Consider the following 22403-nt stretch of genomic DNA (forward strand, 5'->3'; position numbering starts at 1 on the left):
TGAAAATGGGGTAGATCCTCACTGTGGAGTAGAACCTTGGGCAAATATGCAGGCAGAATCCAGGCGGAATAACAGGAGGGAGCAACATTCAGGTAAAATATGAGGGGGGGGCCCAGGAGAACTTGGGGGCTGGTGTACGGAGAGGGGGAATGTGGCCCATCCCGCCCCCCATCTTGGAGAGCCGCATGGCAGTAAGGGACATGGGGAAGGGAATGAAGACGGCTGGTTTCCGGAATGTGGTAGGAGGGGTGAGGCTGGAAAATGGAGGGAGGGAGGTTCTGCAGCGGGGAGGGGAAGGGAGTCCGGAATCTCCAGGCTCAGAATCCCCAGATGGGGAGTTGGGGTCTGGAAAGGAATGTGGAGGTGGCAGGGGTGCTCCCATCAGGCCAAGAAGAGGGGAGCGGGCGAAGTTTGTGGAGGTGCGGGGGGCAGGTGTGTGTAAGGGGACAGTGGAATTCGGGGAGAATATTCAGGGGCTTAATATCTGGGGACTGAGCCGGAGGCTAATGACTTCACGGCAGTTGGATGAGGAAAGGCTCCATGGTTTAGGGAAGGGCTACTATTCTCGGGAAGAGAATGGGGAGCTTCTGTGGGGGAGTGGGGGAGGAGAGCAGGGCTGGGTTGGTGGTGGAGATGGGATGGGACGGGCCCCTTTACTCCTCTGTCTCCCTGGAGTTTGGTACAGCGAGCTGGGTGGTGAGTGGGGCGGTGAAGCTGTTAAGGCTCCTGCGGGGTTCTGCCGGTACCTCCAACGCCTTGGTAACCGGAATGGCGCGACTACTGATTGGTTCGCGGAGTCGGAGGGGCGGGGCCAGCGCTGCCAGGCACTCGCGCGGAGTACGGGGTGGGGGGGGGGGGGGGGGCAGGATTACCTTGAAATGTGTAGCTGTTTGTTTGCCCATAGGCCAGGGATTATTAACCCCACCTCTGAACCTCCAGAGAATGTGAAAGTGCCCAATTGTGAGAGTATGGATTTTCAGGGGGAAGAGGTCTCTCGATTTCATCAGCCAGTTCCAAACTCGAGAGAACCCCCCCCCCCCAAATAAATTTATGAACTTGGGTCTAGAGTCAGAGGTGCCTGCCAGGATGTCTGGGGCTTTGGCGGTTGTCCTTGGGCCTTTGAGAAAGGGGATCTGTGGATGGGCCTCAGGGTGGTATTCTGGGAGCCCTTGAAATTACTCGCCAAGGGTTGGTTATTCATTTGTCTGGGGGAAGTTCAGAGATCTCATTAGGCTATCAAAGGCACAAAGACTCCTAAAAAAGTTAAAGACCTCTGGCCTAGAGTTTCAGGGCTCATCATTTTCTGGCCTCACAAATGTTATATTTTCCAATATCAGCCTTTAGGAAGACTTTTTGGGGGAGAGTATGACGCGGAGCAAAGGTTGCGGGCGAGAGAAGGAGACCAGGCATTGGAGGGGTCCCCGTGATCTGGGTTGGGGGGCAGTCCTGGGTAGCTCTGTCCCTGGGGCAGCTGTGGGTTTCTGCCGAGCCTCCGTTTCCCCATCTGTACACTGAGGAGAAAATGGACTTGCCTTGTTTCTGTACTGCCTTTCAAGACACAACACAACTAATAATAATAATAATAATAATAATGCCGGTGTGTATTGAGTGCTTGCTCTGTGTCAGGCATTGCTTGATTTGTCCAAGGATTTTATCGGGATTAAGTCGTTTAATCCTTACACCAATCCGAGGACATGAGCCCTGTTATCCTCCTATGGGCTTACAGAGGCCTGCATGAACATCATCTGGCCCGGTATTTCTCTCATCTCATCACTTACCCCTCTCTCCGTCCCTCACGCTTATACCTTGCTGTTCTTAGAATAAACCAGGAACATCCCACCGTGGAGCCCTCCCCTGGCCTCTCCTTACCCCTCTCCAGGCGTCTGCTCAGAGAGCCCTTCCCTGGCTACCTTAGCTACGAGAGCAACCCCTACCCCCAGCATCTCCTTTTTTCCCACTAGTCAACTTTTTTTTTTGGACATTTTTAAAAATGTTTATTTGATTTTTGAGAGAGAGACAGACAGACAGAGCACGAGTGGGGGAGGGACAGAGAGAGAGAGAGGGAAACACAGAATCTGAAACAGGCTCCAGGCTCTGAGCTGTCAGCACTGAGCCCGGTGCCAGGCTCGAACTCACGACCCATGAGATCGTGACCTGGGCCGAAGTCTGCACTTAACCGACTGAGCCACCCAGGAGCCCTACCCCCAACTTTTGTGTGTGTGTGTGTGTGTGTGTGTGTGTGTGTGTGTGTGAGACATTTTTATACTTCTGACTGCTGCCGCCCCCTTGAGGGTAGGGGCGAAATCTGGTTTCTCATGGTATCCCCAGCACCCAGGAGAGCATGTGCTTTAAAGAGAAGGAATCTGGGTCCAAGAGAGATTAAGTAACTTGCCCGTGTCTGTGCACATACCTGAAGCTAGATACAAGCTCAAGCAACCTGGGGCTCTCCCTAAAATCCACGCCGAACACACAGATCTGACCCTGTCCTCCACTCCATAGAACTAACAGCGAGTAGTAGCCCTATTGGCTAAGAGAAGGTACTTACGTGTGCAGCAGACTAATTAATAAAATCAATTATTAACTTCATTGTATATAATATATGGCACTGGCTGTTCTTTCGACTCGGACCCCTTTCCCTGGACACCCATGTGACTTGCTCCCTGACTTCCTTCAGTTCTCTGCCCATATGTTACCTCCTCAGAGAGGCCTGCCCCGACCCCCTATTTTTTCTTTAATTTTTTTTTTTTTTTTTTTTTTTTTTTTAGATTTTAAGTGAACTCTACACCCAACATAGGGCTTGAACTCACAACCCTGAGATCACGCGTTGCATGCTCTACCGATCGCCTCCTGACGCCCTATTTAAAGTCTGCCTCGGGGCGCCTGGGTGGCTCAGTTGGTTAAATGTCTGACTTGTGGTTTCGGCTCAGGTCATGATCTCACAGTCCGTGAGTTCGAGCCCCGCGTCGGGCTCTGTGCTGACAGCTCTGAGCCTGGAGCCTGTTTCAGATTCTTTGTCTCCCTCTCTCTGTGACCCTCCCCCGTTCATGCTCTGTCTCTCTCTGTCTCAAAAATAAATAAAAACGTTTAAAAAAAATTTTTTTTTAACTAAAAAAAAAAAATCTACCCTGCCTGGAGGTGCCTGGGTGGCTCAGTTGGTTGAGCCTCTGACTCTTGATTTTGACTCAGGTCATGATCCAAGGGTCATGGGATTGAGCCCTGATTCAGGCTCTGCTCTGAGTGTGGACTCTGCTTAAGAGTCTCTCTCTCTCTCCCTCCCTCTCTCCTCCCCCCACTCCCCCCGGTCCCTTTTTCCTGCTCGCATGCGCTCTCTCTCTAAAAAAAACAATAATAAAATAAAATGAAAATTTTAAATCTGCTCTGCCTGACCTCAGTACTCTGTCTCCTTTTGTAGCTTGATTTTTCTCCACAAATGTTTGAATGAATGCATGACTGATTAATAGATAATGAACATAAAGATTAATAAATTAATATCAGTGTATTAATCACGATTCTCTTGTTGGAAATCCTATAGCCTGTCAGCCAGCACGCGTGGGGCACGGACACAGTTCTAAGTGTTTTTATGTGGATTTTACAATTTAATGATCATGACAACACTCTGAGGTAGATTCCGTTATTATACCCGTTTTCTGGATGAGGAGATTGAGGCACAGAGAGGCAATCTCTTTCCTAAGGTGTCAAAGCTGGTGAATGGTGAAGCCAGGATATGAATTCTTGGCCTTCCAGCCTTGGAGCCTGGCCTCTCAGCCCCTCTGGATCTCTGTTTCATCCTTTCTCCAGCGACACTGGCCATGGACCAGCCAGCCGGCCTGCAGGTGGACTATGTCTTCCGGGGTGTGGAGCATGCCGTGCGGGTGGTGGTGTCTGGGCAGGTGCTGGAGCTGGAGGTGGAGGACCGGATGACGGCTGACCAGTGGCGGGGCGAGTTCGATGCCAGCTGTGAGTGGGCCTGCCTGGGGTGGTTTCACCTGTCCTTCCCTGGGATCACCTTCTCCCGGAAGATGAGGTCAATCAGGAACCCGCCCATCTGCGTCTTCTACCTGACCAGACTCCCTAAGGTGGGGTGGGGGTGGAGGGCTCGTCCCTCAGGCCAGAGGCCCTGGAGTGGGGGCAAGTCGGAAAGCTTGGATGCATTGCTCTTGGGCTGGGCAGGTGGTCAGACTTCAGGAAGGACTTTTCTCTCTACCCAGTCATCGAAGATCTGACTCACAAGACAGGGAACTTCAAACAGTTCAACATCTTCTGTAACATGCTGGAGTCGGCTCTCACCCAGGTAGGGGCAGGTTGGGAGCTAGGGGTGGATCCCTGGGGAGGTGGATGCCCATTTGACGGATGCAAGGCCCTCTACCTTTTCTTTCCTTTTTTTTTTTTTTTAATTTTTTTTTTTCAACGTTTATTTATTTTTGGGACAGAGAGAGACAGAGCATGAACGGGGGAGGGGCAGAGAGAGAGGGAGACACAGAATCGGAAACAGGCTCCAGGCTCTGAGCCATCAGCCCAGAGCCCGACGCGGGGCTCGAACTCACGGACCGCGAGATCGTGACCTGGCTGAAGTCGGACGCTTAACCGACTGTGCCACCCAGGCGCCCCTACCTTTTCTTTCCTTAAAGGGACAGGCCTATCTTTTTCTTCTTTCCCAAATGTAAGTGGTTTATTCTGATTCTAGTGATGGTTACTGTAATGTGGAAAATTCCTGTCACAGAGAAATGTCAAGAAGAAAGGAAGAATCACTCTACTAACACTCATTCCTGTTAATATTTTGGTGAAAATCACTCCAGCCGTTTCACCACTTCTCTGTTTACTTGTGAAAGTGTGTGTGTGTGTGTGTGTGTGTGTGTGTGTATGTGCAGATGTATAATTTTATATAGTTGATATATTTCCCAAAGTATTCTGTAACCTGCTTTTAAAGTTGTTTTTTTTTTAATGTTTATTTTTGAGGGAGAGAGACAGGGGCGAGTGGGAGAGGGGCAGAGAGAGAGGGAGACACAGAATCCAAAGCAGGCTCCAGGCTATGGGCTGTCAGCACAGAGCCTGATGCGGGGCTCAAACCCATGAACTGCCAGATCATGACCCAAGCTGAAGTCAGACGCTTAACTGACTGAGCCACCCAGGCACCCCTCTGTAACCTGCTTTGAAAAGATTAAACCACATCAGGCGGTTAAGCCTCCGACTCTTGGTTTTGGCTCAGGTCACGATCCTGTAGTTTTGTGAGTTCAAGCCCCACGTCGGGCTCTGCGCTGACAGCGTGGAGCCTGCTTGAGATTCTCTCTTTCTCTCGCTCTCGCTCTCTGCCCCTCCCCCACTCATGCTGTCTCTGTCTCTCTCAAAATAAATAAATAAACTTAAAAAGTTAAAAAAGTAAAAGATTAAACGATATTTCATAAAAATTTAGTCACATCAGTGAGTATAGCTACTCATTCACGTAATTTACTGAGCATTTATAGTGTGCCAGGCACTGTGATAGGCGTTGGGATACAGCACTAAACACAAGAGATAAAATTCCTGTCCTTTATGAAATGGACATTCTAGTGGGAGAAACAGAAAATTGAAAAAATGTATAACGTCAAGTAGTTAGAAGTGTTGACAGTGGCGGGGGGGGAGCAGGTTGGACGTTGGAGTGTCAAGGGTGTTATTAAGGCATTTTAAAACTATGACCTACATTATTTCTCTGATTATAGGTATTTGCACTCACATATTAAAATGTGTGACTTAGAAACTGACCTTTCTTTCTTATTGTTTTTTTTTTAATGTTTTAGTTATTTTTGAGAGAGACAGAGACAGAGACAGCATGAGTGGGGTAGGGGCAGAGAGAGAGGGAGACACAGAAACTGAAGCAGACTCCAGGCTCTGAGCTGTCAGCACAGACCCTGACATGGGGCTTGAAGCCATGAACCGAACGATCATGACCTGAGCCGAAGTTGGACGCCCAACTGACTGAGCCACCCAGGCACCCCTCTTATTTTTTTTTATTTAATGTTTATTTATTTTTGATAAAGAGACCTAGCACGAACAGGGGATGGGCAGAGAGAGGCAATCTCTCTCTGAATTCGAAGCGGGCTCCGGGCTCTGAGCTGTCAGCACGGAGGCCCACACAGGGCTTGAATTCATGAACCGCATAATCATGACCTGAGCTGAAGTCAGCTGCTTAACTGACTGAGCCACCTAGGTGCCCTGAAACTGACAGTCTCTTATAATCCCCCTTATCTCCCCTGCTCCAGACTGCTAACACTTCATGTGTATGTGTAGGCAGTATAGCACAATGGTCAAGAGCATGAATTCTGAAGTCAGACACATCACTGCCGCTTACTAGCTGGAAGCCCTGGGCCAGTTACTTCCCCTTCATGCCTTAGTTTTCCTATCTGTAATGTGGGATAAAGTAGTCCCTGTTTCACAGCGTTGTGAAGATTAAAGAAGTTCTGTGTATAAACCTTAGAATGGCATCTGGCTCGTAATAAGTGCTTTATAGATATTGTCTGTTTTTATTATTGTCATCAACTTGTGAGTTTGTCATCCTTGTTAGTGGTTGCTTAGTATTCTGTTACGCTCATTCAGCATGATTTACGTAACCCAGTTTTTTGTATCATGGCCCCTTTGTGGTCTTAAAAATTATTGAGGCCATCAAAGACCTTTTGTTTATGCAGGCTTTTTCTATCAATATTTGTTTGCCGTATTGTAAATTAAGTTGTTTTATAAATTAAAACTGAGAATAACTTCAAGATATTTATGAGTTCACTTAAAATAGCCACAATGAGCCTGTTAGGTGTTAAATTAAATAACATTTTAATGAAAAAATACATTTTCTAAGACAAAATAAATTAGTAGGAGACACAGCATGGTTTTACATTTTTGCAAATCTGTTTAACGTCTTGCTTAATAGAAAACTGCTAGATTTTTTTTTTTTTTTTTAGTTTTTAAATTTTTATTTATTTTGAGAGAGAGAGAGAGAGAGTGCACGCATGCAAGCAGGGGAAGGGCAGGGAGAGAGGGAGACAAAATCCCAAGCGGGCTCCACACTGTCAGCACAGAACCTGATGAGAGACTCAGACTCCCAGACCATGAGATCATAACCTGAGCGGAACTCAAGTGTCAGATGCTTAACCAACTGAGCCTCCCAGGCGCCCTGGAAACGGCTAGATTCTTTTTTTTTTTTTTTTTTCAACGTTTATTTATTTTTGGGACAGAGAGAGACAGAGCACGAACGGGGGAGGGGCAGAGAGAGAGGGAGACACAGAATCGGAAACAGGCTCCAGGCTCTGAGCCATCAGCCCAGAGCCTGACGCGGGGCTCGAAACTCACAGAACCGTAAGATCGTGACCTGGCTGAAGTCGGACGCTTAACCGACTGCGCCACCCAGGCGCCCCGGAAACGGCTAGATTCTTATATGTGCTTCTGCATTCAGTCTGTTGCGATGCATTTTTTTTTTTAATGTTTATTTTTGAGAAAGTGCAAGTGGGGGAGGGGCAGAGAGAGAGGGGGACAGAGGCTCTGAAGCGCAGACTCTGCAGTGACAGCAGAAAGCCCTGTGAGGAGCTAGAACTCACCAGCGTGAGATCACCACCTGAGCCGAAGTCAGATGCTTAACCCACTGAGCCACCCAGGCACCCTTGCTGTGATATGTTTTGGTTGAAGTATATGCAGAAAAACCTCCCTCACCTAGATATGCAGTGGGAAAGGGAGTCCTTTAATTGCTTTTATCAGATAATGGTGCACATCCTTCTTTGCTAACGTATTAAATCGGCACAGGTGGTCATTTCTCAAAGGTTTGTCGCAGTGTGGAGTCCGAGAGCATATCAATGAACTTTTTGTTTTACATTACATTAAACTCTATTGATGTACCTTGAACTTTGCTTGGATCTTTTGCCCATTTTATAATATCATGCACTGGTCATTTGGAAAATACGGTTCGCTGCGTTATGTAGACCCTCCGAGTGTTGACGCATTTCATTATCCGGTATCAGGAAGTCACATTTGTTAATATCCTCACCGATCTCCCCAAGGAAAGTCTTTGAACATCAAGAAGCTTACCCAGCGCACAGTGGGCCGATCCAAGTTTTCCAAAAATGCCAATTTTTGCTTTGAAGTTTGAATTTTCTCATTGGCAACAAATACCGCCAGTTATGTTTCTTGAAGTGACGGGCTGACTTCGTTCATTTTGGGAGAAAATACCTGCCAAACAGCCAAGTCTGAATAACTGTAGTTTTGTCTGTCAGTCGTTCTTTCAAGTAAACATGGTGTGCCATGAAAAAGTGGCTAATTTAGCCCCCACCTCGATTACACAAGTGTTCTTCCTGGGACAACTGTCTGTCGTACTTTGGTACGCGACACAATGTGTATTTCCCATTTTGTCACAGAGCTGTGTACTCAAGGATGGAGATTCGATAAAATTAACCTGTACTGATTTGTCAAGACCGTTCCTAGGTTTGGGGTGCCTGGGTGGCTCAGTCCGTCAAGTGCCTGACTCTCTATCTCAGCTCAGGTCCTGATCTCAGTCAGGGTCGTGAGTTCAAGCCCCGCGTTGGGCGTGAAGCCTATTAAAAAAAAAAAAAAAGACCACTCCTGTTTTTGATTTCTGGTGTTACATTTGTTTGTTTGTTTGTTTGTTTCTTCCTTCTTCCTGGCCCCCCACTGAGATTGCAGAGCAACAGAAAACACAGTGACTCCTCGTACATTTGCATTTGATGCCTTTGGCAAGGACCCATGACAGTATTATTAGGAAAATTGTCTTGACCTCGTGGAAATCCTGAAAGGGTCTCGGGGACCCCCCAGGGGCCTTTGGACAACACTTGGAGAGCCACAGCACTAAGCTGTCCCCCATGGTTGACCATTTAGGTTCTTACCAGTTTCTCCCTCTGGTGTCCTTGTGCCAGCCCCTGGGGCAGGGCCATCCTGGTCATCTGTCTCTGTCGGAAAGGCCCCACTAGCCCAACGAATGGATGGGGCGTGGCCTGGCTTTGTGGGTTGTGTGCTCTGGGCCTGGCCATTCCTCCCGTCCTCTTCCAATAGAGCAGTGAGTCGGTCACCCTTGACCTGCTGACCTACACAGACCTGGAGTCCCTGCGGAATCGCAAGATGGGGGGCCGCCCAGGCCCTTTGGCCTCAAGATCAGCCCAGCTCAACTCCAAGCGCTACCTGATCCTCATCTACTCTGTGGAGTTTGACAGGTGGGGATAAAGGACTTGGCTCCAGGCTCAGGCTGGTGGGTGGGTAGGAGAGGGTGTAGTTAGAACTCAGAAAACCCTGAGGGTGGGGTGGGGGTATTGCCTTTGGAATCTTCACTGTTGGGATTTGTATCATTTGGTATTGTGTTTGGCTCTAAGTAGTAGAATAACTATTCCAGGTGCTTTAGACAAACAATAGTTTATCACCCAACAAAATGTCTAGGTAAGTGGCTACTACCTAGAAGTTTCCTTAGGGACTCGGGCTCCTTCTGTTTTATTCCTTTTTTGTCATCCTTAAAGTGTTGGCTTTTGGACCTCATCCTTGTCTCCTCAAGGTCACAAAATGGCTGCTGGCCCTCCAGGCGTGGGTTCTGTATCAAAGCAAGAGGAAGAGAACTGGGCTGTACTTGCTAATTGCATCTACTGTTTTTAATCAGGAAAATAGAAGTGTTCCTAAAAGATGCCCAATAGGTTTCCTATAATATCTGGCCAGAAAAGGTCTTGTGGCCTTTCCCTAATATTTGGCCACAAGTGGTCATGTGCAGGGGATGCTGCTAAAATCAATGCCTGGCTCTTTAGCCTGTACAGTGGGAGGCAGCAAGGGAGGAGGAGGGGGCTGGCAATGGCTGTTGGGTAGCCAGGGGATAGCATCTGCCCCATTTGATAATAGCTCCCGGATTTTCTAATGGGAAGTTGTCCGTCCGGTGAGCATAGCGTCTGGTGGGACGTTAATCAAGGTGCCCTACCTTTCCTCTGCTAAGCGGTGACGCAGATCAGGCCATTTAGAATCTACCCCTATGGAATCGAATTAGGACCGCTTGGTGGTAAGTAACGTGATACCAGCAGCGTATGATGAGGAAGTTAATTCGGACTACAACCAGCCCATCAATGCCAGGGGTTCCAAAATTGCTCTAGAAGGGAGTCTCAGGGACGGCCAGCTGGTGCAAGGGATCTGGGCGCAGGGAGGGGGCTGGAAGTTGCATTTAGAACTTAAGCCTCTAGGAACGTGAGGTTTTTGGAATTGTGTATTTTCCTACTCGAAGGCTCTCAGGGTCTGGTAGTTACCCTCGGGTGGTTTCTTGGCCTCTGAGATGCCACGGTTCTAATCTTCCTCAGGATTCACTACCCGCTGCCCCTCCCGTACCAGGGCAAGCCGGACCCTGTGGTCCTGCAGGGCATCATCCGCTCACTGAAGGAGGAGCTGGGCCGCCTTCGAGGGCTGGACGGCCAGGATGCTCGGGACACCCGGGAGACTGAGATCTGGCACCTGAGGGAACAGTGAGTCCAGGAGGCGAATGCGGTTGGGGCTGGGGGGAGGAGGCATCCCATCAGTCACTGCCTGGCCCTATGCTCAGCACTATTGGAAGGGTGGTGGTCCCTTGTTCACCAAACATTTATTCCGAGCCCCTCTTCTGTGCCTGCCTTGTGCTGGGTGGTGCTGGGGACACAGCAATGATTTCAGCCAATCCTGGCCCTGCCCTCCTGGGACTCCAGGTCCAGTGGGGGAGATAGCTTTGTCTGTAGACAGTGAAGATACACAGTGGATGGAGTTTGGGAAGCACAGAGGGGAGACTGGAGCCTGCCTGGTAAGGGAGAGGTGTTCCAGGCAAAGGGAGCAGCATGTGCAAAGACGGTGGAGGTGGGGCTATATTCAGCGCCTCTTTTGTGCTGGCCCCCTCCCTGCCCTTCACGTTGTGGCCAGCCCAGGGGGCAGATGGACGTTGATCCCATAACCACCTGGGAATAGCATTGCTAGCAGAGATGGGATTAGGCAGAAAAGGGAGTCTGTGCTCTAGGAGGCTGAATAGGAACCTGCTGGGGTCTTGGGGTGAGTCAGGTGAAGCGAGTGGGGAAGAGTGTTCTAGGCAGAGGGAACAGCATGTGCAAAGGCTTTGTGTTTGGTTGGATGTGGTGAAAACACGGGGGCTGGCAGAGTAAAGTGAAGAGAGCAAAGGCTTTTTGGCATATTTACCGAGTGCCTGCTGCATGCTGTGCCCTGTGGCGTGCTGAATCCAGGACGCCATTGCCACCTGGAGGAAGTCCCGCCCATTGGGAAGGGCAAATAAAATGTTTGTAAGAACAATGATAATTATAACCGTAGCTGACATTTATAGGGCATTTAGCTGTGTGCCAAGGATTCTGCTCAGTGCTTTGTTACTTAATTTTTAATTATTTTTATTATTCTTTATTTTTTTAATTTTTTCATTTAAAATTTAAATTTTTATTTATTAAAAAAAATTTTTTTTTCAACGTTTTTATTTATTTTTGGGACAGAGAGAGACAGAGCATGAACGGGGGAGGGGCAGAGAGAGAGGGAGACACAGAATCGGAAACAGGCTCTAGGCTCTGAGCCATCAGCCCAGAGCCTGACGCGGGGCTCGAACTCACGGACCGCAAGATCGTGACCTGGCTGAAGTAGGACGCTCAACCGATTGCGCCACCCAGGCGCCCCATATTTTTATTTATTTTTAAATGTTTGTTTATTTTGAGAGAGAGAGCGTGCCAGTGGAGGACTGAGTGAGAGGGAAAATGGATTCCAAACAGGCTCCACGTTATCGGTGCTGAGCCCAACTCAGGGCTTGATCCCATGAACCGTGAAATCATGACCTGAGCCGAAATCAAGAGTCGGACGCTCAACCGACTGAGCCACCCAGGTGCCCCTTCGTGACTTAAGTTTTTTAATCGTTGCAAGGTAGACATTGCTCTCGCCCCCATTTTACAGAGGAGGCAACTGAGGCCCAGAGAGGTTAGAGAACTTGCCGCAGGTCACACGCTAGATTTTTGAATCCGTGCAGCCAGCACCAAGTCCCCTTTGTTTCTGTAGCTGTTGTGTTATGTTGGTGGCTGCTAGGCCGCTAGTCCAGGGCTAACTGTTCAGGGCTGACAGGGAGGAGGTGGGGGCCTCTGGGGCTGGAGAGCCCTGTGGGTCTTCCTGGAAGAGCCTGGCTGTACATTGCTGGGAAGCAGGATAAGTGTTTCCCTCACTTCATCCTCAGGATCTACCCTCTGGCCTCTCTGGTGTGTGTGGATGTATGCATTTCCCGGACTGGCCACAGCGTGGCGCCCTCTGTCGCTCAGAGCCAACCAGAACTAGAGAGGATGGCTTGAGATCCTACAGCTGGTTGGTGGCTTCTTCCTCTTCCCAACTTCCTCTTCCTAACTGTAGTGAGGAAGTTTGGGAAGACTCCAAGATTCATCCATCCATCCATCCATCCATCCATCCATCCATCCATCCATCCAGTGTTTATCCAGTTCATACTGTGTGCCAGGCACACTGCCCAGCCTGAGTTAATGTTTCTAGAGCCCTTACTCAGTGCCAGATATGGTCTAAGCACTCTGTAAATTCTTATACAACTTTATACGTAGGTATTGTTATTGTTCCACTTCCCAGAGATGTGAGGTGCTACTGCCCAAGGTCACCAAGCTCGTAATAAGTGGAGTAGAGTTGGACACAGCCCGACCACAGAATTCAGGTTCCCTCACGGTGACCAGACAGCTGGAGTAAGGATCCAGACAGAAGACAGATAATCACACTGATAAATGCCAACTCTACAATGACTGGTGCTATAGGAAGGAAATGTACAGAGAGCATGAGAGCAGAGAACAGAGGGACATGACCTAGCCTGGCTGGGGACAGTGGATGTGACATTTAAAGGATGAGAGAAAGTGTTGCAGGAGGAGGGACTTGGATCTGTAAAGAGAAGCTTGGCTGACGCAGCACGGGAGAGGAAGGTGGGAGGAGAGGAGAGGAGGGGGGAATCAGCTGGATGGGGCCAAATGGGGAGCTCCTGGGAGAAGGTGGGGGAGCTACAGATTTTAAGAAGTTTTTTATTAGGAAAAATTCTAAGCACACACAGTAGACAGAAGTAGGATGGACAAGTATTTGTGCCCCAGATTCAACGGTGTTCCACACCCTCCCCCCTCCCCGAGAAGCGAATCCCAGACATCAGATTTCCTCTGTAAATACTTCGTTTTATCTCCATGGTCAGTGTATTCCTCTGTCCCCTGTATTTCCTGTGAAGTCACTGTTAACCCTAGAGGCTAATCAGATTTAGGTCTCTGGCAAGACACCTTCCTTGGGGGTGCCATGTACTTGCCTACCGTCAGGTGGCGTTGGGGCCGATGAGTTCTGAGGTTGAGATCTGAGTCCTTCTTATGAAGTTCCCATCAGCCCAGTCGGTACCTCTTGGTAGTTTTCATTTGCGTTTACTTAATTACCAAGAGGTTGAGCAGTTTTTCATATATTTAAGTAGCCATTTGGATTTCCTCTTTTGTCAGTTGCCTGTTCACCTGTCGTATCTATTTTCCTCTTGTCATCTATTTCTTACTGATTTCCAGGAGCTTTTTATATAGTCTGGAGACGAGCCCTTTGTTGATGTTATGTATTTCAGACACCTGCTTGCCCTCTATAGCTGGCCTTTTCGCTCTCTTAATAGTGTCTTTTGATAAATAGATGTTCTTAATTGTGATGTAGACTAACTTATACGTTTTTTTCTCTGAAGTTAGCAATTGTTATGTCTTGCCTTAGAATCCTTCTCTCCCAGTATCATGAAGATCTTGTCCTATATCGTCTTCTATAATTTTTTGTCTTTTGCTTTTCACATTGATGTCTACGATCCACCTGAAATCGATTTTGGGGGAGATAGAGGCTCTTTCATATTTTTTTCACATGGCCAGTCAATCAGTCCGATGACATTTATTGAAAAGAGTATCCTTTCCCTACTGTGTCGTCATTGTCACCTTTATCACAAATAATGTGTGTGTGTGTGTGTGTGTGTGTGTGTGTAATATATGTAGGTTAGAGGTATTGTAGCTTTCTAATTAGACATACTGGCATACTGGGTAGAGCAAGTCTTCTGACTTGTGTTTTTCCATTTTAAGAACTTTGTGGTTATTTTTGGAAATTTGCATTTCTTTATAAATTTTAGAATCAATAGGTTTTTCAATACAAAAACATAAAACTTGTTGGATTTTTTTTTTTTTTTAGAATAATAGGCTTGAGATTTTATTTTTTTATAAACTAATCTCTACACCCAACATGGCTCTCAAACTCACAACCCTGAGACCAAGAGTTGGATGCTCCAGTGACTGAGCCAGCCAGGTGCCCCATAACTTGTTAGAATTTTTATTGGTATTGCATTGAATCTATGGAACAATTTAAGGAAAGCTGAAATCTGTATAAATAGTGAGTATTCCACAGGATGCCTGGGTGGCTCACTTGGTTGAGCTTCTGACTCTGGATCTCAGCTCAGGTCTTGATCTCAGAGTCGTGAGTTCAAGTCTCGTATTTGGTTTCACACTGGGCGTGGAACCTACTTAAAAAAATAGCGAGTACTCCAATATATAAACAATATACCTTGGTATTTATTTAGGTTTTATTTAATGTCTGAATGATGTTATTCTATCATACTTTTGTTAGATTCTTTTCCTATCTTTGGGTGATTTTTTTTTAATGGTTTATTTAAATATAAATGATATAGATGTTTATATAATTGTATTTTTCAAAAAAATTTTTTAAGTTTATTTTTATTTATTTTGAGAGAGAGACAGAACATGCACGGGAGGAGCAAAGAGAGAGAGAATCCCAAGCAGGCTCTGCACCATCAGCGCGACTGAGACTGAGCCTCCTAGGCCTCCCTAACTGTAGATGTTGATATTGTGTCTAGTAACTTCCACCAGCTTTCTTATTATTTCTAATAATTTGTAGATTTCCTTTGATGTTTAATGTTTATAATCATTTCATCTGCAAATGACTGTTTTGTTAATTCTTTCTTAATCCTTATCTTTCATTTCTTTTTCTTGTCTTATTGCATTGGTGAGGATCACCAGTACAGTGTTGAGAAGAAGCAGTGATATGTGGCATCCTTGCCTTGTTCTGGATTGTAAAGGATAAATTCAGTGTTTTGCCAAAAATGTAGGCATCTATGTGTTTTTCAGATCCCTAATTGATTTAAACTTGCAAAGTGACAAGAACTGTTAATATATAGTTTTTTTTAAGATTAAAAAAAGTTTTTTAAGTTTATTTTTTTTAATGTTTTCTTTTTTTAACATTTACTTATTTTTTGAGAGACAAAGAGAGATAGAGTATGAATGGGGGAGGAGCAGAGAGAGAGGGAGACACAGAATCCGAAGCAGGCTCCGGGCTCTGAGCTGTCAGCACAGAGCCTGATGCAGAGCTCGAAACCATGGACAGCAAGATCACAACCCAAGCTGAAGTCAAACGCCCAACTGACTGAGCCACCCCGGCGCCCCTAATATATAGTTTTAGTAGTTACTGATGATCAGTAGCTAGATAGATTTTTCATCAGGGGTTGGTTAATGGTAATGATCTAATTCTATAATTTTTTTTTGCTTTTGTTAGCTGAAAGTTTTCGATAAAGAAACGCATTCTCTCTCATCAGTTATTTGGTTTCCCTGAGATATATTTCCTATGAGAAAGGCATGATTAAAGCTTGTGTTTTTTCCCCTCTACTTAACTTTTGTCAGAATAACGAGTTGCTTCCTGCAAATCCTCCATGAAGTTCAATGAATGTTGTTTTGCTTTTACTATCCTTTTGAAGTCATGAATTTAAACTCAACTGATGCTATGTTGGTTTCCTATGGCTGCTGTGACAAATTACCACAAACTTGGTGCTTTATAACAGCAGAAATTTATTCTCTTACAGTTCTGGAGGCCAGAAATCTGAAATCACTGGGGCTGAGATCAAGGTGTCAGCTGGGCAATGCTCCCCTGCAAGAGGCTCTAGCAGAGAATCTGTTTCTTCCATCTTTCAGCTTCTGCTGCCTGCCATCATTCCACATCACTCCACTCTCTGCCTCTGTGGTCAGATTGCCTTCTCCTCTTCTGTGTCTGATCTTCCTCGACCTTTCTTTTATAAGGACACTTATGGTTATTATAATTTTTTTTAAATTTAATGTTTTAATTTGTTTTTGAGAGAGATAGACAGAGTGCGAGCCAGGGAGGGGCAGAGAGAGAGGGAGACACAGAATCCAAAGCAGGCTCCGGGCTCTGAGCTGTCAGCACAGAGCCTGACTCAAGGCTCGAACCTGTAAACTGCGGGATCATGACCTGAGCCAAAGTAGGATGCTTAACTGACTGAGCCTCCCAGGCACCCCAGTAAGGATACTTGTGATTGTATTTAGGGCCCACTCTGATAATCCAAGATAATCTCCCCATCTCAAGGTCCTAAATTAATTTCATTTCATTTTATTTCATTTCACTCCATTTTATTTCATTTTATAGAGAGAAAGAGCACTAGTGGGGGAGAGGGGCAGAAGGAGAGAAAGAGAGTGAGAGAGAGAGTGAGAGGATCTTTTTAAAAAAAATTTTTTTTTATTTAAAAAAAAATTTTTTTTTTCAACGTTTATTTATTTTTGGGACAGAGAGAGACAGAGCATGAACGGGGGAGGGGCAGAGAGAGAGGGAGACACAGAATCGGAAACAGGCTCCAGGCTCCGAGCCATCAGCCCAGAGCCCGATGCGAGGCTCGAACTCACGGACCGCGAGATCGTGACCTGGCTGAAGTCGGACGCTTAACCGACTGCACCACCCATGCACCCCTTAAAAAATTTTTTAACATTTATTTATTATTGAGAGACAGAGCACGAGCGGGGGAGGGGCAGAGAGAGAAGGAGACAGAGAATCCGAAGCAGCCTCCCATGAACCGTGAGATCATGACCTGAGCCGAAGTCGGACGCTTAACTGACAGCCACCCGGGCACCCCACGTTATTTTTGTTTTGTTTTTGCCCCCTGACATAATTCTCCAATATACCACCAACTTTTACACCCAGTTAGATCTATTTGAGCGAGTTTCTTTTAAAAGTTGTAGGGGTTGGGGCACCTGGGTGGCTCAGTCGGTTGGGCGTCCGACTTCGGCTCAGGTCACGATCTCGCAGTCTGTGAGTTCGAGCCCCGCGTCGGGCTCTGTGCTGATGGGTCATGAGCCTGGAGCCTGCTTCGGATTCTGTGTCTCCCTCTCTCTCTCTCTGCCCCTCCCCTGCTCATGCTCTGTCTCCCTCTCTCTGGCAAAAATAAATAAACATTGAAAAAAATAAAAGTTTTAGGGGTTGATTTCTCAAAATTTATTTAAATACAATATTTTCAGAGTTCCGAAGTCAGAACTGAAAAAGAAGGTAGGGGGGTACCTGGCTGGCTCAGTCAGTAGGGCATGCGACTCTTGATCTCAGGGTCTTGACTTCAAGCCCCATATTGGGCACGGAGGTTACCTAAGAAGGTACATTTAGTGGGGTCCCACTTGTGTCCCTGTTGCCACTGGTTTCTCCCTGATAGGTAAGCTATTTTTTTTTAAGGTTTGATTTATCCTCACATATTTTTGAAAATATGAACATAATATGATTTATAATTCCCCTCTTTTCTTTTGCGTGAAGAGACGTATTAAACATTGTTCAGCCCTGTTTTTAAACTTCTATCCTGGCCATCACTTGGCGACAGGATATAGAGCTCTTTCTCCTTCCTTTTTCTAGTTGTGTGGTACTCAGTTCAGTGGCTGGATCATAGAAATTCAGCTTACTTTCTGTTGGTATACATTTTGGTTATGTCTACCCTTGCTATTATAAATAGGGCTGCGGGGCGCCTGGGTGGCTCTGTCGGCTAAGCCTCCGACTCTTGATTTCTGCTCAGGTAATGATCTCAAGGTTGGTGAGATAGAGTTCCCCTTCCGGCTCTACACTGACAGCACGGAAGTTGCTTGGGATTCTCTCTCTACCTCTCTCTCTGCCCCTCTGCCCCCCCCCCCCCGGCCCCCCGTCAAAATAAATAAATAAACATTACAAAATAGTGCTGGGGCCCCTGGTGGCTCGGTCGGTTAAGTGTTGGACTTTCCATTTTGGCTCAGGTCATGAGCTCGAGGTTTCCTGGGTTCCAACCGTGGGTTCGAGCCCCACCCCCGGCTCTGCACTGACAGCGAGGAATCCGTTTCGGATTCTCTCTCTCTCTCCCTGTCTCTCTCTGGCCCTCCCCTGCTCCCGCTGTCTCTGTCTCTCGCAAAAATAAATAAACTTGAACAAGAAATGGCGCTGCAATGAATAGCCTTGTGTGTACATCTTTTTCTCAAGGAAGGTTTTGAGCACAGTAGTGACCTGATCGGATTTGCATTTTACAAAGAATCTTCTGGTGAATAGGAGGCCGTGATGGCTGGGAGGCCAGGGGTGGGGGCGTGGGAGACCATGTAAGTCCAGGAACTCAGGGCTAGGCTTTCAGGGTACGGAGAAGGGCAGATTGATGACTTCTTTTGGAATTAGATCTCACAGGGCTGTGTCCTCGCCGCGGGATGGATGGCCATGTTCCTCCTCCCGCGGGAAGAGAGACTACGGGGCCGCGGGGGCGGCTGGAGTGGTGGGGCTGCATTCCTGGTTCCTGGAGCAGGTGAAATGGCTCGTGCCCGCACCCATGGAGAAGTGAGGATGATAGGATCGTGCACGCCCTCCCTCCCAACTCTGTCGTCCTCCCTCTACCCTCTTCCCCCAGGGTTTCACGCCTGGCATCGGAGAAGCGCGAGCTGGAGGCCCAGCTGGGCCGATCTCGAGAGGAGGCTCTGGCCGGGAGGGCGGCGCGCCAGGAGGCTGAGGCGCTGCGTGGGCTCGTCCGCGGCCTGGAGCTGGAGCTTCGGCAAGAGCGGGGCCTCGGACACCGCGGGGTCGGCCGCCGCAGCCAGGATTGCCGGCGCCTGGCCAAGGAGGTGAGGGGGCGGGGCGGCCGGCGGGCCGGGGGTGGCCGCTGGGGCGTGGACCTCGGCCTCAGTCTGGGCCCTTGCGCCCCTGTTCTCCCCCGGCAGCTGGAGGAGGTGAAGGCGTCGGAGCGTAGCCTGCGCGCCCGGCTGAGGACGGTGAACAGCGAGCTGGCGGTGTACAAGAGGGGGTGAGGGGCGCGGTCTGGGGTGGGCGGGGTCTTGGAGCTGGGAGGGGGCTGCTGGGGTGCTTAGGCCTGGACGGGCGGAGCCTGGGGAGGAGGTGTGGAGTCGGGGGGGGAGGGCGGGGCCCAGGGCGTGTGGGCGGGGCTTGAGTGGGGCGGCTGAGAGTGGGCGGGGACGGAGCGGTGGGAGGAATCTAGTGGACCGCGTGGGGCTGAGTTAGACGTGGTGGGCGGAGTCTGTGGGGAGATGGGCAGGGCTTGAAGCGTGTGTCAGGAGGCTGGGCCTGGAGATTCGGAAGGGGTGGGCCCTGAGGCTATCCCGTAGAGCGAAAGGGCGTGGCCACACGGTGAAAGGTTGTGGCCCAGCTGGTGGGGATCTGGTTGATGTCTGCTGTTACTTATTGCGGTGGGTGACGGAATTTTGGAAAGGATTTCTAGGGAGCGGTGGGAGAGCTCAGGAAGAAGGGTCCCGGTGAAGGGGGTTTGTTAGGATGCAGGGAAGTGACAGACGGGTTATTCTGGGGCTTCGAGAGGGGCGGGAGCCTGGGACAAGGTAAGGTGTCTGTGAGGGTCGTGTGCAAGGGCGTGAATGTCTGGGAGTTGATGGTGGGATGGACCAGAAAGTTCGGAGATGGTGTGATCCGAGAAGAGGCTTGAGATAGGAGTTGAGATAGGAGCTGGCCGGCGGGAAACTGACAGTGGGTCCTGCGCTCCCAGGAGACAGACTCCGCCGGTGGTGCCGCCCCGGGTGCGGGAGGATCGGGCTTCGTCGTCGCGGGAGCGCTCCACATCTCGTGGTCGCGGTGCCGCCCGCTCTTCTTCCCGGGAGAGCGGTCGGGGGAGCCGGGGTCGAGGCCGCCCCGTCCGCCCCTCGCCTTCACCCACAGGTCTGTGCCGGCCAGGCCCTGCCCTGCCCTGCCCTGCCTGTGGGAGGAGGGGGAATGGACTAGAGCTGTGGAGGCGTGATCCTGTGACCCCAGCCTCTTCTCTGCACACTCTCCCACCCCATCCTAGGTGGTCGCGTGCCCCGTTTCGACCCCACGGCCTTTGTGAAAGCCAAGGAGAAGAAGCAGAGAGAGATCAAGATGAAGTTAGCGCACATTTCCTCTTTATCTGCCCATATCCCTGGTCCTTTACTGGCCCGCTGGCCTGTACCCTCATCCATCGCGGTCTCCCATCACCTGTCACCTGCTCCGTCTCTCCCCTTCCTGCTCCTGCTTTGCACCTGAACTCCACCTCCGCCCCTGACCCTTCCCCCCCCCCCCCGCCCTGCTTCCTTGTCTCCCACCACCACCTGGTCTGCGTGTCCGCGTGCCTCTTCCTTACGTAGGCCGCGTGACCTCAACGGAGTCACTGGCCCCGGCTGCGACCACGTAGGGGCGCAGCGACGCCTTTCCTGGCACTAGTTGGGCGGCCGGGTGAGCGTCTCCTTTGCGGTTCCGCAGGCAGCAGCAGCAGAGGAACCGACGGGGCAGCGGAGGAAGCGGCGACGGGCCGTCCGTCTCCTGGTCGCGCCAGACTCGGCCGCCCGCCGCCGTGACCGGCCGAGGGGACGCGGCCAACCGCTCGCGACACCGCAGCTCCTCGGGTAACTGGGCTGCAGAGCGCGGGGCCGGCAGGCGGGCTGGGCGCCCCGGGCGAGCGCCGGAGACTTACGCTCTCTTTCTCCCTCTAGTGGACAGTCTCCGCAGCCGCTGCTCGTCCGCCAGCTCCTGCAGCGAGTTGGAGGATTTCTCTGAATCCCTCCCTAGAGGGTAAAACTTGGGCTGGGGGAAGAGACCGCCTCCAAACGGGTGTCTGGGGAGGCTGGAAAGAGGCTTTTGCAGGGAAATTGGGCGATGGAGGCTGGAGCCTTGAAACCACGTTGGGAGGGCGAGGTGGGAGGTGCCGGAGGCTTCTCGGGTCCGTCCTTGATTACCGTCTCCTGTCAGCGTCCGCCGCGGGAAGCCTCCCAGCCCCACAACCTGGAGTGGGTCCAATACGGTGAGTGTCTTTCCCCAGACCCTGGAGGGGGAGGGGGCAGCGGCAGCATGAACCTCCCAGAAGCCCCTGTCCCTTTCCTCCGTGATTCCATTGTGGGGGAATCAGGTGGGCAGGGGTGGCTCCGAAATGTTTCTGGTGGCGAATGTTTTGAGCCTTGGGTCGGAGGGGAGGGTGGGCGTGGGGTGAGGGCAGATGATGGTGGCCAAGGGCACCAGCGCTGGCCTCCAATGAAAGGTCTTAAAACCGGCCCCGCCCCTTCCTATCGCCTGTGTGTCCCTCAGCCTCAGTGTCTTTGATCAATTAAATGGGGATGGTAATCGTATTCACCTCAGAGGGTTCTTTCTGGTGAAGCTCCCGGGGGGTGATTTTGCATCCAGTAAGTGGCCAGTGGGTGTCAGCCCTTATTTTTTGAGATCCTCGGGTTCAGAATTTCCAGTGGATTTGGGGGGCAGGACTGGAGGGAGGGTCCCTAACCCCCTCTCGTGCCTCCTCCTGCAGCAAAAGTCCACCCCTCTGGATCGCGGCCGCCGTCAGAGACGCCCGGCTAATTCGGGGGGCTGGGTCCCTATCAAAGGTGAGCCTGGGACTCCACGTGTCCCCCCTTCCCCTGCCCCACAGTCTGAGGACAGCATATTGGGCCCTCACAGCCCCTACACCCACCCCTCTCACCTGCGCTCACAGAGTACAGCTCGGACCACCAGGCAGCGGACATGGCGGAAATAGACGCCCGCCTGAAGGCCTTGCAGGAATACATGAACCGTCTGGACACAAGGTCGTGACCTTGGGCAGGGAGTACTGTCCCTCCACCACCCCACGCGCACTGCTGGATTCGGTGTGGAGGGGCGGGGCTGGCGGGTCCTTCCGGCCAGGCTCAGGCTCCTCCCCTGCTGGTGCTCCTGGGGTCTCCCGTGTGTGTAAGGCCCTGACCCCTCCCTCTCTCCCATGCATTGCAGGCTGGGGGGCGGAGGGAGGGGGTGTGCATTTTGTAAATAAACATACTTGTCCTTGGGATCCTTCAGCGTGTGACTGAAGCGTGGGGCTGGAGCGGGAGGAAATGAGGATTGGGCGAGGGGTGTCATTGGGACCTGGGTGTATTTCTGGGCGCGCCTGTGACTGGGAGGCACTTGGGGGTTCAGGGGCAGGAAGAACTTCCATGCTCCCTAAAGCAACAAAAGGGGGGACCTTAGGGATGGTAGTGAGCAGCTCATCCCCAAAGGGGTGCAAGCGGAGATAACTGCGCAGAATCCCTTTGGCTGAGTGGTAGAGAAGGGGTGTCCTGGAGCATGGTCCACTGCCCCCGCAGGACCCCCCCCCCCCGAACTGCTGGCGGTGACCCGTGGGCCACCTTGGTGCTGATTCCTGCGCTCTGACC

General features: G+C 50.1%; 1 protein-coding gene across 2 annotated transcripts in view; it reads left to right on the forward strand.

Moving 5' to 3' along the window:
* The window catches only part of CCDC61 (coiled-coil domain containing 61), a 25465-nt gene extending 3423 nt beyond the window's left edge, over positions 1-22042 (forward strand). Inside the window, exons 1-14 of one of the 2 annotated variants that reach the window (XM_040457458.1) lie at positions 17-92; positions 3799-3957; positions 4209-4291; positions 9022-9179; positions 10293-10454; positions 18665-18875; positions 18972-19054; positions 19766-19935; positions 20063-20138; positions 20494-20636; positions 20724-20802; positions 20980-21031; positions 21530-21605; positions 21713-22042. In XM_040457458.1, the coding sequence (XP_040313392.1) occupies positions 47-92; positions 3799-3957; positions 4209-4291; positions 9022-9179; positions 10293-10454; positions 18665-18875; positions 18972-19054; positions 19766-19935; positions 20063-20138; positions 20494-20636; positions 20724-20802; positions 20980-21031; positions 21530-21605; positions 21713-21810 (1596 nt within the window). In that variant the 5' untranslated portion in view covers positions 17-46 and the 3' untranslated portion in view covers positions 21811-22042. Of the gene's footprint in view, positions 1-16; positions 93-3798; positions 3958-4208; positions 4292-9021; positions 9180-10292; positions 10455-18664; positions 18876-18971; positions 19055-19765; positions 19936-20062; positions 20139-20493; positions 20637-20723; positions 20803-20979; positions 21032-21529; positions 21606-21712 lie in introns of those variants that run through there. The other variant, XM_040457459.1, reaches the window with a different exon arrangement.
* Positions 22043-22403: the final 361 nt, after the last annotated feature.

The sequence above is a fragment of the Herpailurus yagouaroundi genome, unplaced genomic scaffold (genome assembly GCF_014898765.1).
Source record: "Herpailurus yagouaroundi ecotype Mexico unplaced genomic scaffold, PumYag 220, whole genome shotgun sequence".
Lineage (NCBI taxonomy): Eukaryota > Metazoa > Chordata > Mammalia > Carnivora > Felidae > Herpailurus > Herpailurus yagouaroundi.